The 14,410-nt window shown below is 40.9% G+C and overlaps 1 protein-coding gene across 2 annotated transcripts in view; it reads right to left on the reverse strand.

The window, feature by feature from the left end:
- The window catches only part of DOCK1 (dedicator of cytokinesis 1), a 278,858-nt gene that overhangs the window by 246,141 nt on the left and 18,307 nt on the right, over nt 1–14,410 (reverse strand). For both annotated transcript variants that reach the window (XM_064663542.1, XM_064663541.1), the window contains exons 2-5: nt 10,196–10,279; nt 5,187–5,227; nt 2,830–2,885; nt 794–890 (exon numbers count right to left, since the gene is read on the reverse strand). In XM_064663542.1, coding sequence (XP_064519612.1) covers nt 794–890; nt 2,830–2,885; nt 5,187–5,227; nt 10,196–10,279 — 278 coding nt within the window. The remainder of the gene's footprint in view (nt 1–793; nt 891–2,829; nt 2,886–5,186; nt 5,228–10,195; nt 10,280–14,410) is intronic.

Raw genomic sequence — 14,410 nt, forward strand, 5'->3', positions numbered from 1 at the left:
AGTGAGCCAGGGCACCTTAAATCTCACAGCAGGTGTTGCTTTGCATCTGAATTGCACTTTTAGGTGTAAGTTTAAACTCTTGACCTTACTTATTTGCACTTGCATCTGTCTTTTCCTGTTTTCCCATCTGAGAGACTATCAGTGCTTATTACTATAAATTCCTAAGAATGTATTCTTATGTGCTTGGAACCTTAGCACATGAAAATAATCAGGTATGTAACTCAAAGATCAGGATAAACTGAGAACAATTAACTTTGAGTACGAAAATACTGAGAGGAAAAAGGCCTACAGTGATGATTTTACAAAGGTTTAAGTTTACATCTGCAAACTCAACATTAAATATTCATTTACTTCATAACATAGACAGCCTTACGAACTGCCCTGAAAACTATTTTCTTAATTAATATTATTATATGTTAGATTATTCCAAATCTGTCTACATCTCAAAAATCCAATGTATTCTGTATAACAGAACCCCCACACAAAATGGGTCATAATTGCTTAACAAATTATTCCTAGATCAAGGCAACACTCTAAAAAACTGATTCTGCACAATAAATACATGGGATTTGAGAAAACATGCAAGGGAATCACTAGAGAGATTTTCTGCTTTAACAGAGAAGATGCTGAAGAGCTTTTCAATACTACAAGTAGTCACTAGAAATAGTAAGAGAAGGGGAATTGCATTAATACTTCCTTCACCATTAGTAGTTCCATCCTTCTTCTCCCTTGCCAGCACTACTCTTTCCATAAACCATTACCAGTGGAAATGTTTTCCTCAGTTGTTACTTACAACGTATAATTGCCTCCATATTATGGACCATTCCCGGAGCGTGGTGGTGACCTCCTGAATCAAGGGGAGCTCGTTGGGGATCACTGTTTCATGTTGGCTGAGGAGGAGGAGGGAAAAAAAGGCTGAATTAAGTAGTACTTTTGAGTGAGAACACAGAATCACAGAAACTTAAGGTTTAAAAGACTTTTAAGATCAAGTCCAACCAGCAGCACCATGATGTTCACCAATAAACCATGTCCTCAACTGCCACATCCACACATGTTTGGAACACTTCCAGGGATGGTGACTCAAACACTGCCCTGGGCAGCTGTGCCAGGGCTGGACAATCTCTCCTGTGAAAATTTTTATCCTAATGTCCAATCTAAATCATCTAATCCAGAACCATTCCTAAGCAGGAACTGTTCATTTCCAAAGACGATAATACAAGGTTGAAAGTAACATCATTTACTATAAATTTATAAGCAAAAAGAAGATGTTATGAGATACTGAAGAGGTAAACCAGTATGGACACACAACATAAAGGGTACTTGGATGGGCTGAGACTATGGAACCACAGAATGGTTTGGGTTGGAAGGGACCCTAAAGATCTGCCATGGGCAGGGACACCTTCCACTAGCCCAGGTTGCTCCAAGACCCATCCAATCTTCCTTGGACAATTCCAGGGATGGGGCAGCCACAGCTTCTCTGGGCAACCTGTGCCAGCCCCTCCCCACCCTCACAGGGAACAATTTCTTCTCAATACCTAATCCAAACCTTCCCTTCTCCATCTTAAGGCCATTCCCCCTTGTCCTATCACTTCATGTCCTTGTAAACTTTTCCCACCCTCTCCTTATTTCCATACTCACAAGGATATCAAGACACACCTTACCAAATCATCTATTCCTGAGACATTTATTTTACCAGAAGCCAGATAAAAGCCACATATACACAACCTACAATACAACAATACTAATCTGTAATTGTTTTTTTCCTCAATATATTGGTCTTGCAATGACAATTCAGACATTCAAGTTCTCACCACAGAGTTTCTGTGTGACTTGTTTTAAAATTGTGAAAGTAAGAAACACCAACTAGATCTTTTAATATTTCCAAAGTAGGGTACTTAAAGGCAGTTTTGTAATCAGGGAGAAAGATGTCATTATGCAGCAATCTCATGATTAGAAGTTTGATCATTTACATATTTAACGGCGTGTAAAAATAAGTCAGGCACAAAGGAATAAAATATTTTAATCCTGTTTCACTCCATTTCATACCTGGGTAATTATTTAATAATTTCACTCCCTTTTTTTCTTCTCTGGGATTTGGTTGGGTTTTTTTCCTGTTTTTTAACTAAACTTTGATATCAATGTTAGAAACTTTTATATGTGTGTCCAGCAAAGCAGATTTGACATATTAGGATCTGAACAGCTGTTAAATAATAAATGCAGCTCAAATATTTAGTGTTGAACATGCCAGGGATGGGAAGAAGACACAAAATAACTTCTCAGCAAGGCAGAAAACAATGCCTGGATAATGGTTTTCAGCAAGGAGACCAGTCTACAAGATTAACTGAAGAAAAATAAAGAAATTACTTCAATTCCATGTGCATAAAAGAAAGGTGTCTCATATCAAAGGCCTCTTTAACACACCAGACAGAAGCCATAAGACTCAAGGGCTGCAAGATAAAAGAAGCTGGGAAAACTGACACTGGACTAAAGCAGAAGGCAGGGATGGAGGAATGGAGGAAGTTAATCTAGGTAATTATTAGTCTAGACAGTAATAAAAGTTATAAAGAGAAATGATAAATTATTAATTCCATGAATAGAGAGAAGGTTATGCTTTAGCTCGAGGCAGCCCCATCCAGCTCTGCTGATGTGACACCATCTTCCATGTGAGGTGAGTTAATAATTTAAAACATTTTAAACACCGAACACACCCATTTTCCATCAGCAGCTCCTTGACTAACTGGAAACAAGCCTAAGTCACTTGTTAGTACACCAAAATTACATCAATACAAACAGGAAAATGGATTTTCGTTCTTTTCAAATCAAACTTACCCTTTGCCTTCAACGATTGCTTCCTTCAGGTGTATATAGGAGGCAGGAAATATGCCCTTGGAGAGGGAGGGAGAGGAAAGAAATGTGTTAAATAACCAGTTGCACGCAACATCTTGTGTTTATTACCTAAAAATATGCCAAGACATTGCTGGGTCTGCAGAGCCATTCACATCCTCTTAAACATCACAGTAGTTGTGTCTGGGATTTTTTTAACACACATTTAAATTTTGTGTTGCATGTCCTCTCAAGAAGGTGTTATTGCAACCTTAGCAAATGCAGATCAAGTGCTTTTAAATTAAATTTCACAATATTGAAGGAAACAGCATAGACACCCTGTCAGAACTGGCCCACAGAGGGGTTTTTCCTCCCCTATTAGAGGCACAGTTTGCCAAAATTCTCCAAGTCCCTGGATCATTATATTCAGGTGATAATTAAGACAGATTTCATTTTCATACCATGAAAGAGATGATTTTACATAATCCACTCCAAAAATGACATTTTGCCTGGAATCCACCTCCACTCCTTGCTTTTCCTCACCTCTTACCAAGCTTTCTGACCCTGCTACAAGATGTTGCTTCTGGTCCCAAATTGCCTTCTACCACCAGCCTACTGTTACTACTACAAGCCAAAAACCAATTCAACACCCAATACTACAAGACACCAGTTCAGCTTTTCCGAAAAAAATATTCTAAATCAACCAAGATTCCAGAAATACAACAATATTTTTAAAATAATGTAAGCTCATATCAAAAAATAATTCAAGTCAAGCTGGGAAAGCAAGTTCCTCCACCTCACCCTTCAGGGTATAAGTTCAGTTTTCTTATCATATGGGAATGCAAAAATAGGAATTCTTAGAAAGCCACTGGGGGCACAGAAAGAGGAAGGTGGTTTTTTTCATCCCAGTTAAAAAAAAAAAATAAATAAAAATCACTGCATTTAGTGGCAGTCAGAGAAGTGCAGCAACACGTGGACTTAATTTAAACCAAGAAGAATGTGTAATTTCTTCTTAGGCTGTACAAGGCACATTTGTAAAACACAGTTGGTAAGAAATTTAAATGTATTCCCAAAAAATAAAAAAGAAAATATCAAAATAGAACAGAAAACCAGGTCTGGTAAGGAAATGGGTGGGACAAACCATACAACTCAGCTCTGTACTTTTAGACATACACAGCAACTAAAAACACACCTCTGGAGGCAAACATGACATTTTTGGTGTTCTAGTGAAAAAAAAGAAGCAAAACCAGAAGATGTTTAATTCTGGTTAATTACTACTATAAAGTAAAATGCTCAAAAAATAAAACATGACGTTACAACCAGTATTTGTGTGGTTTCCCTTTCTTTTTATTTTTCAGAAAGGCTGCTCTAAACTGCAGCCTGAAATTACACTGCTGAAGATTCCTCCCCTTCTCCCAGAGAAGGGCTGAGAAATCCCACTGTAGAGCTCCGTGTCCCTTTCCAAGATGCAACTGGCTTTCACCAGTAATACATTATTTAACAAGTGTCAGGCTCTAAATAGACCAACTAGAACATAAAGTTCTGAACTTTTTACTGAGCCAAAGACTTGATACATCAGTTACTGCAGAAAACAAGATGGTGCACATTAAAACACATGTAGTGAGTGACCAATATACCTCAACATTGCAAAAAATGGAATCCTAGAATGGTTTGGGTTGGAAGGGACCTTAAAGCTCATCCAGTCCCATCCCCTGCCATGGGCAGGGACACCTTCCACTAGCCCAGGTTGCTCCAAGCCCCATCCAACCTGGCCTTGGACACTTCCAGGGATGGGGCAGCCACAGCTTCTCTGGGCAACCTGTGCCAGGGCCTCCCCACCCTCACGGCCAAGAATTCCTTCCCAGTATCCCATCTAAACCTATCGCCAGTTTGAAGCCATTCCCTCTTGTCCTGTCACTCCAGACCCTTGTAAATAGTCTCTCTGCATCATTCTTGGAGCCCCTTCAGGTCCTGGAAGGTCACAATTAGGTCATCCCAGAGACTTCTTTTCTCCAGGCTGAACAACCCCAACTCTCTGCCTTTCTTCACAGCAGAGCTGCTCCAGCCCTCTGATCACCTCAGTGGCCTCCTCTGGACTTGCTGCAACAGGTCCATGTCCTTCCCATGCTGGGCCCCCAGAGCTGGATATACAACTCATCTTTTGGGCCTTGCTAAAATAAGTTTCCTTTTCTTTTTTTTAACCCTGGAAAATTCACACTGAGCAGAGCTTGGGAATGCAGTGATCAGGGCCCAGTGGACACGTGTTGACCAGCACACAAGATCTCCACAAATCAACACACCCAGTGCCACAAATTCATCTCTGTTCGGGAGAAAAATGAGCACCTTGCTCTGGCAACACTCACCTTCTTGGATTTCTTCCGTAGTGTGTAACCCCTGTACCAACCTAGAAGGGAAAAAGCATGAAAAAGTTCATTCATGTCACCTCCCAGCTCACCAGCACCGAGGTTTCTGATCATGCTTCACCCCTGCACATCCCACGTGAATTTCAATTTTCTACAGGTTGAATAACCTGGATAAAACAAGTCATCTTGGAAGCTGTAAAAATCCCAGTGACGATGATCAAACTGATGGACAAGACATGACAGAGATGGATGTTTACATTACGTGTTTAATTACCATCCACTTAATTTTAATTACTAATTCACCAACATAAACAAAAAACCACCTCAAGAGCATTAACTTTACAAAAATGTGCTGTTTGACTGGTTCAATTTTAAAACCTATTGAAATTGCACAACTGCGAGTTCTCAAATGTAGATCAGCCTTTAGCCATCTCATCAGAACACAAGAATACTTTGTGATTTATGGTTCACACATCAAAATATAAAAGCAAGGAGCCCTCTTGGAAAACTGAGCCTGGATGCAAACTGAGCCACACAAACAGGGGTTTTGTACAGCAAAGCATCCATCTCTGGGCAAGGAGGGAGAGATCACAAAGCAAATGTGGAAGAGAAATTGCAACCAGTAACAGCTGGGGCAGGAAGAAAGTTCAGTGAAGTCACTACATGCTGATAAATTCATTATGCACACTCTGGGACTAGAAGCACAAATTAAAGGTTCAAGCACACGGGATTTTTCAGTCTGCTCTCCTGCAGCAAAAGGTGAGGTGATTCATCACCTTTGCACTCCACCAGGAGCTCATCCCCCACGTTCACCTGGGGAAGGTTAGTGCCATCTTCTCAGAGTTGGGGTCTACAGCCATCACAGTTCACTTCCCTACAGAAGTTGCACTGGCCTCACATCTCACATTTCCACTGCCTTCAGAGGAATATCAACAACAACTGCTGTTGAAATGAACACTCCCAGCTTCCAGCTCAGGTGCAGAGAAGATAAAACATTTCTGCCACCGTTAACTCCACTGGCTGAAACCCACACACAAATCCCAGTCCTATTAAATAACTGAACTCCCTCAGTTTTATAGGAATAAACCAACATTTTGAAGTTCTACAGTCTGCTAAACACCGTAACTCCGCCCAAATGCACTGTACAAACTGAAGAACACACAGTCACAGTATCTCTTCTCCCACCCCATCTTCTGTGCTGCCTCAGGACACCACACTGATTAAAAACCACGTAGCAAAGAGAGCTCCTCGTGGCTGAACCTCTGCTTCCTGGAGCTTTGCAGCCAGCAGGAATTGCTCCAAGGATCACAGACAAGAGAGCAGCCAAAATCTGCCTTGGAGAACTGGTTGCACTCCTGCTCATTGCACAGGTCCCAGTGTGGCCAGGCAGGTCCAACCGGGCTCCTCCCTGGCAGCTGGATGGAGCTGGTGCCAGGTATCCAGCCTGGAGCTGTGCACTGGGGAGCCAAAATTTCCAATGCAGCTCTCACTGACTCAACTGGAGGCACTGGGGCTTGCCATGAATACACACAATGCCATTTAAATGCATGAAGTCATCTCTTATCAACTACCCAAAATCATGAGAGAGCTGGGGCTGTTCATCCAGGAGAAGAGGAGGCTCCAGGGAGACCTTGGAGCCCCTTCCAGTGCCTAAAGGGGCTCAAAGAGAGCTGGAGAGGGCCTTGAGACAAGGGCATGGAGGGATGGGACAAGGGAGAATGGCCTTAAGATGAAGCAGAGTAGATTTAGATTAGATGTGAGGAACAATCTTCCAGTATCCAAATGGGCTTACAAGGAATCTGGAGAAGGACTCTCCATCTGGAACTGCAGTGGCAGGACAAGGGGGAAGGGCTTCAAAGTGCCAGAGGGCAGGGTTAGATGGGATACTGGGAAGGAATTCTTCCCTGTGAGAGTGGTGAGGCCCTGGCACAGATTGCCCAGAAAAGCTGTGGCTGCCCCATCCCTGGAAGTGTTTGAGGCCAGGCCCCACCCTTAACAAATATTACAGGATATAATGCCTGGAAATACGGATCCACATAAATGCTCAGCTAAGGGAAGAGACCAATGAAATACTTGTTTCTCTGTTAAAACTGCAAAAGACATTCAAATATTTGCTTACTCTTGAACGATGCATCTCTTTACTAAACAGTTACACAGAGAAAGTATTTGCTGCATTTAAAAAAAAAAAAAAACACCTGCAACCAAGAACTAAAACGTTCTCCAAGTATTGGGAATAACTTATTTGAAAATCCATATTAGGGAACCCAAACCCCCTTCTCACAACAGCACCAGAAATCAACTGATGCTCAAACACACAACCTTGGGTTTGAGGTTGATTTTCTGTTACGTTTCATAGGCATTCACCTTAATAAGCCACATTTAGTGACCATGGTTTTTGGCCCATTCCATCAAATAACGTAAAGAAACAGAATTAAGACAATAAAGATCTGACAAGTACAAACCCAGATTGTGATAAATAGTTGTTTTGGGATATCTGCTACAAAATGAAGGATATTTACAAATTCATATGGCTTTGTTTGGTCTTTCCTTAAGGCTCATGTTAGAAGGAATAAGAATATTCTTTCTAACTGAAGAATAAATTATCTAATATTCTTCCTGAAAGAAAGGATATTAATTTGACTTTCAACATCAATTACTCTAGAAATTAGCTTCATCTTTACTTTGGTTCCTGGAAGAACACAAACTTTGACAGTGCAACGTGCACATTCATTTCCAACCTCCCAACTCCTGTAAAACAGAAGCTTGTTCTCACCACACCTTAAATTTACAGGATCTACATATTATGTACATATGAAATAGAACACTTTTTTCTTGCATTCTGGAGGAAAAAAAAACCAATTCTTTGATTAAAATTTAATGTGTCAGGTTTTTTGTTTAGTAATAAAAACAAATTCCAAAATAAGTTGTACTAACAGTTAAAAAACCAAATATTATTTCCCACACACAGTCAAAGTTCATCTTAGCAATCCATTCCATTCTCCTACAGACTCCTGTCTCTCCTTAAAACAGCTCTTCTAGACTATGGATGTGGGGCTGAGCCCTCCCAGCTGCTCATCTTCTGGTGCCTTCAGAGAGAAAACCAACTGAGCAAGGATTTCCCACGAGCTTTTCTTGACAACAGTGCAGATTCAGAGGGAAAAAATACACAAAAAAAACCCCAACTACTATGTACCACTTCAAAGCCTGCAGACACATCAGTTTTCAAAACTACTCTTAAGAATTATTGTAGAGAACTATTTCAAAATAGTAACAAATCTCTAGCAGGGTGGGAGGAGCAGAACACATGATAACAGCAGGTATCCACGAGAGAAGCCAATTGTTTTCCCCACAGCCTTCAATACAGGGAAAAGGGGTAGACCTTGGAGAAGCAAAATCCCAGATCCTCAGTAAAAAGGAAACACTGAGTCTTCAGAAACCGTTTCTGTCCCATGCTCATATAATTAGGGGGGTTTTCTTGAGATTGGACAGCAGTGGGATGGGCAGGACTGAGGGCAGGTGAGTTCCCAGGCACACACCTGGATATGGATGAAACCTCCTGGGGCACAACCTACACAGATTTTATACCAAGGAGATCAAACAGTTCAAATAATCACCTAATAATGGCAGCTCTGTGAACAAGAGAGATAAGAATTATGGGATCTAATTTCCCATCACAGCAGGGCCTTAATGAGTAATCACCGTAAAACACGTTTGGAAGAACATTGACTTATTTGCATTTCTTTTTACATGACCTCATCCCATGTGCTTGAAGCCCTGAGAGGAGTGTGAAGGTCTTCCCATTATTCCAGTCCAGAGGAAAAGTGAGTCATCTCCACTGTCCCACTTACTTGGCAGCAGTCAGCATTTGATATGGTTTCAGAGTTTCTCCCACGTTCATTAAATAAATCTATTTATATATAAAAGTACAAAGCTGTGCAATATTTAAATCATTCAATTTGCATTTAAAATCTTTGCATTATTAGATTTTTATTAAAGCTTGTAACGTCAGATAGCGGAACCATTGCTTTGCTCAGAGACAAACTTGGCACTGGAGCAGCAAAGCTCAACTCCAAGAAAATGTCAGCCCAGGAATAATGAGAAAATTCCATTGTACACTGATGAGCAGGGCTTGTTACTCTTGTTGAAATAACATTGTTTCAGTAAATATAATAATAAAAAAATCCAATTAAGCCAATATCGAAAACAAATTTGTCACACAGATTTCCCAAAAGATCAATGTCTTGAGAAAAAAATTAAATCAATATATTGAAATAAATCACCTTTCCACACGAAAAAATAAGTTGCAAGATTTTAAACCACACAGAGATTAGTTATATGTTCCTTACACCTTTCCAAACTGCACCATGCCATAAAATTTCAACTCAAGGATATAATAAAACAGCTGTATTTTGCTTGGCTCAGTACTGAATTAAGAGCTGAAAAGTGTTCTGATAATTTCCACATCCTGTTGATTATCAAACTCAGCATTCAAAATCCCTTTTACATGGATCAAGGAGGAAAGGTTTTGGTACAGGGAACATTTCTACAGTTTCATATCAAAACAAGAAAAGCATCTGGAAAAGCCTGAAATCAGTGCAGGGTACTGTAACACATGTACCCTTCTTACATGAGAGACATAAATAATTTAGGACCCGGGTGACTTTCAAATTCAGATTAAACTCCTTTTAGCAGCAGGTTCTTTTGCATTACCTGAGAGTATCCAAAAAGCATCTATCATTTCTCTAACATAGGGTAGAAGCTACAATTAATCCATACAAATAAAGCTGTGAGAACATCCATCTCCCCCAGAAAAGGAAATGATTATTCACCAGGTCATTGACCACACGTGGCTTCACTCAGTTAATTCTGTGTTCATTAGAAATAACAGGGTTTGTCCTTAAAAAAGCAAATTAGCAATTCACCACCTGATCCCATCAGAAGGTCATGAACAGAAAAAGGAATGCAGTCATGAAAAAATACTGGGTTTAATTCAGTTTTTGCCACCTTACCTTCATATGTTTCCAGGATGTGCACGGTGTCCCCAATTTGCAAGGAAAGTTCATCAGGTCCCCTGGCATCGTAGTTGTAGAGAGCTGGACAGGGGAAACACTGCTGTCAGTACATGCAAGGCAACACAACTTCTAGGATTTTGTTTCTCCACATAATTGTTTTTCTCACTCCTTGTTGCCTTTCTCAATCATTTTGTAAAGAAAAAAAACAGGAAAAATTTGGCCAAGTTCTTAAATCCATTAATATTTCCCCTTGCAACAAAAAAGCCACACGTTCACTTTCTAAAGCTGGCCCTCACTCCATTTGTAAGGCTTTGCTTCTTCGTGGCAATACAATCAATTAATTTTTGTTGTACTTGCCCATCTTCCAGCACTGTATGTAAATTTTAGGCAGTTCTGTCATGAACTGCAACATCTTCCACTATCAGTTCAACACGCAGAACACTTACAAAGTGTCTTTCTAAAACTCAAATCACCACCACAAACATTAAAGAATCATTTCTCGGTCACTTTATTCGTTTACTGCATGCATACTATAGTTAAAAACAGGATTCCAGGATTCCTGAATTCCAGAGGTAACTGCATCAACACACCATATAATGAATTACAATTAAAAAAACCCAGTAACTCAGAGACCACTCCTCCCTACCCTTCCCAAGAGAAAATCCAGAAACTCATGAGCACCGAGATTAGCAGAAATTTTTCTGACAAGTAACACTGCAAACTAGGTTTGGTTGGAAAAAAAAAAAAATATTAATAATCTGAAAAACTAAACAGTTGTGATTCCTAAAGCTAAATTTTCATGTTTCATATGGAGCAAACTCTCTGCAGGAAACAAAATCTCCCCACACCAAGTAGGGTCCTCATGACCGAAGGCGGCGACTCTGGTATTTCACAAGACTGAAATTAAAGAATTTTAGTCAAAGTGGATCCACAAAAGTTTCTGTCTAAGTGTGCAACTGCAGCTACTCCCTCCAATGAGGTTATCAATCAAAAACAGCTGAGAATCAGAATTTCTTATTGTTTGTCATAACTCTTGAGGGTGTCACAGCATTTTCTGGAACACAATAGCAACCAAACTCCCTACCACCACTCAGACAACCACTGCTTTTCTTTCTACCTCAGCTTCCAGGGCTGGTGGGCAGCACTGCTCAGGAGTGCTCCAGTGGGACTCCAGGATGCTATAACTGGAACAGAAAGACCTGGATAAGTTTGGTGTGACTCTCCTTCCCAGGAAATCTTCACCAGTGTTCAGACCAAAAGAGTTCGTAGAGCATTAACATATTCCACACTCATTACAGGTAATAAAGCAAAACAAAATCCCTCAAATATAAAATTTATAGCAAAAGCCACAGTTATAAATTAAACAGTGAGACCCAGGAAACACCTTCCCTCACCTGCCCAGTTTTCTCCTATCCCAAGCAGTCCTAAGAAGCAGAGGAGAGCCCTATTACACAGATCAACAACATAAATTACATCTGTAAGAACTTGTAACTCGAGAAAAAAGTACTTCCTTGACCTCAAATCTGATAATCAGTTTAGCCCCAAGTGCAGGGAACATCCAAGTGGGCACATGAGAAGGTCTAATCCCACCACAAGGACAGGGCACGGAGCCCAACCATGGCCTTGACTGCCTTTTCAACCCCCAGGAGTTACTATTTATTCTCCCCAGAACTTCTTGAATCCCAGCTCACAGCATTACCAAAACCAAACACCTAAAGGGCTGTCTCGGTCCTCTTCTCTGCACAACTCCTCCTGCTTGACAGACTTTAATGTTAAGAGGTAAATAAATAAAAAAAGCAGTTTGGCAGACAAAACACAGTGCACAGTGTAAGATTATAAATGGAATAAAAGGACACTGCAGGGTAAAAGGAACAAAGGTTGGGTGCACTGCAGAGAGTAATATCAACAGTATTTAAATGAAGGCTTTAAAAAGTAATAAGAGGTTTTTATTGACATCACAACGAGCCAAGCTATTCCTGTTCTAATGTTTTTGCTAATTTTGTCATTATTAAAGAGAGATAAACCCTCCCTCCCAGATATCTGGCACATGATATTTGAGAGCCATAACTGCTATTCTGCAGGAGAAGAGGCTTCTGTGAAACACATCAACAAAAATTGCCATTTTAAACTGCTCTGAGCAGAGGGATGATAACTATGGTGAGTACACGGCACGTGGGACCGGCTGCTTGATAACACTCATCAGGAATGTTTTCAGTTCAGCTTTTGTACATACCAGGGAAAACAAAGTTACACAGTCCTAACTCCCCCAAATTTGTAAGGCTGGTCACCCTTTGGGTGTTCACTCAGATCTCTTCAGTGCTCACAAATCAAGAGGACCAGAGGATGTTCATACATCCAAAAATTAATCCAACGAGAGTCTTCAACCTTCACAACCCTGACAAGCAATCCCACTGCCTCAAATCAGGCATCCCAGTCAGGAAAAATTCCCATTTATGACAGATTCGAGCTAGTCCTGTACTCAGTTCACACTTCAGCCAAGCAGTGCTCAAACATTAAATGGAGTAACGCTGAGGATCAAAGGCAGCTACAAACAAAAGACACTAAAATTTATGCCCAGAAGTCTTAACTGGTGTCTGCCATAACACAGGTCATGCACCAGGAGCTTCACTGTAATGACCAACCCTTTGATGATGACAAACAGCCATCAAGTGGTAATTACTGCCCAGACAGCTCCCACTGCCCTGAACTGACTGAGGAGCAATGGCCATGGAGGGGTGATTTATCTTTAAAAATATATGTCTGAAAAATGTGTCTGCAAGAAAAAATAAATCACATTTTTGGCTTGCAGCAGCATTGACAGATCATGAAAAAAACAACCAAAATAACTATAAAGTGCATTCCACCCTATGATTACAAAGCAAGGCTTGCACTGCACTGCCTACTCCTATGCAAGGTAGCAGATAACTCCCTCTCAGGGTACCTTTTTTTATGTACAGTGACATCAAAAGATGTTATGACAGAAAATGTTTGATTGGAGCAAACAACAAGGCTTTAATTAAAGGAAAAAACAAAATTTTGGAGGAGTAAAGCATGAAACTGGAATGCTTATATTTTGTTTGAACAACTGTATTCTGAGGCACCATTTAAAATATTTAAAATCTGACGTATAACTTCCCTTTTTTTTTTTCTTTTAACTAAGTTTTCCTTAATTTGGAAAATCCAGTTCTCAGCATGACAGATTTTCAGCTGGGAGAGCTCTAAACTAAATGGAGCATTAGGAATATTTACAACAGGTAAATTCTCCCAAACTGAGAATTACAGCTCAAGTTCTGGCAAAGGAGTTACACAACCTCATAAACCAGAAACACCTCTGCTACAACACAGAGCAAAATAAAGAACGTGGTTCCTCGAGCATCAAAAGATTTATGACCGAGCCCAAGCCAGGGTGAGTTACCTGGAGGGAGACAAAAAGGAAGATGGAGAGAGACTATTTGCAAGGGCCTGGAGGGACAGGACAAGGGGGAATGGCTTCACACTGACAGAGAGGAGGTTTTGATAAGATTTTGGGAAGGAATTGTTCCCTGTGAGGGTGGGGAGGCCCTGGCACAGGTTGCCCAGAGAAGCTGTGGCTGCCCCATCCCTGGAAGTGTCCAAGGCCAGGTTGGATGGGGCTTGGAGCAACCTGGGCTAGTGGAAGGTGTCCCTGCCCATGGCAGGGGGTGGGAACGAGATGATCTTTGTGGTCCCTTCCAACCCAAACCCTTCTGTGATTCCATGATTTTTGTTTCATACCAAATTGCCATGACAATTTCCTCAGGTATGAAATTCATCTTTTGAGTGTTGCAGCCCTGTCTATTCACTGAAATTACTCCCCAAATGGTAGATAAACACCCAAATATGACCAAAGCCCTCAATCACTTTTAGAACCAAGTTAGTCAGAAGGCAGCAGAGCTGTGTGTTGGCTGCTGGACACCTGGAAAGGGCTGGATTTGCCAGTGTGGGTTTGATGTGTTTACGTGAAGAAAAGTAAAAACAGGTTCACGTCTTTGCCAAGCAATGGACTTGGAGGTTATTCAAGGGAGGTTATTTAAATTACTTTGTCCAGAGAAGCTGTGACTGCCCCATCCCTGGAAGTGTCCAAGGCCAGGTTGGACGGGGCTTGGAGCAACCTGGACTGGTGGAAGGTGTCCCTGCCCATGGCAGGGGGTGGAACGAGATGGTCTTAAGAGTCCCTTCCAACCCAAACCATTA

This window comes from Pseudopipra pipra, chromosome 8 (genome assembly GCF_036250125.1).
Source record: "Pseudopipra pipra isolate bDixPip1 chromosome 8, bDixPip1.hap1, whole genome shotgun sequence".
NCBI classification, from domain to species: domain Eukaryota; kingdom Metazoa; phylum Chordata; class Aves; order Passeriformes; family Pipridae; genus Pseudopipra; species Pseudopipra pipra.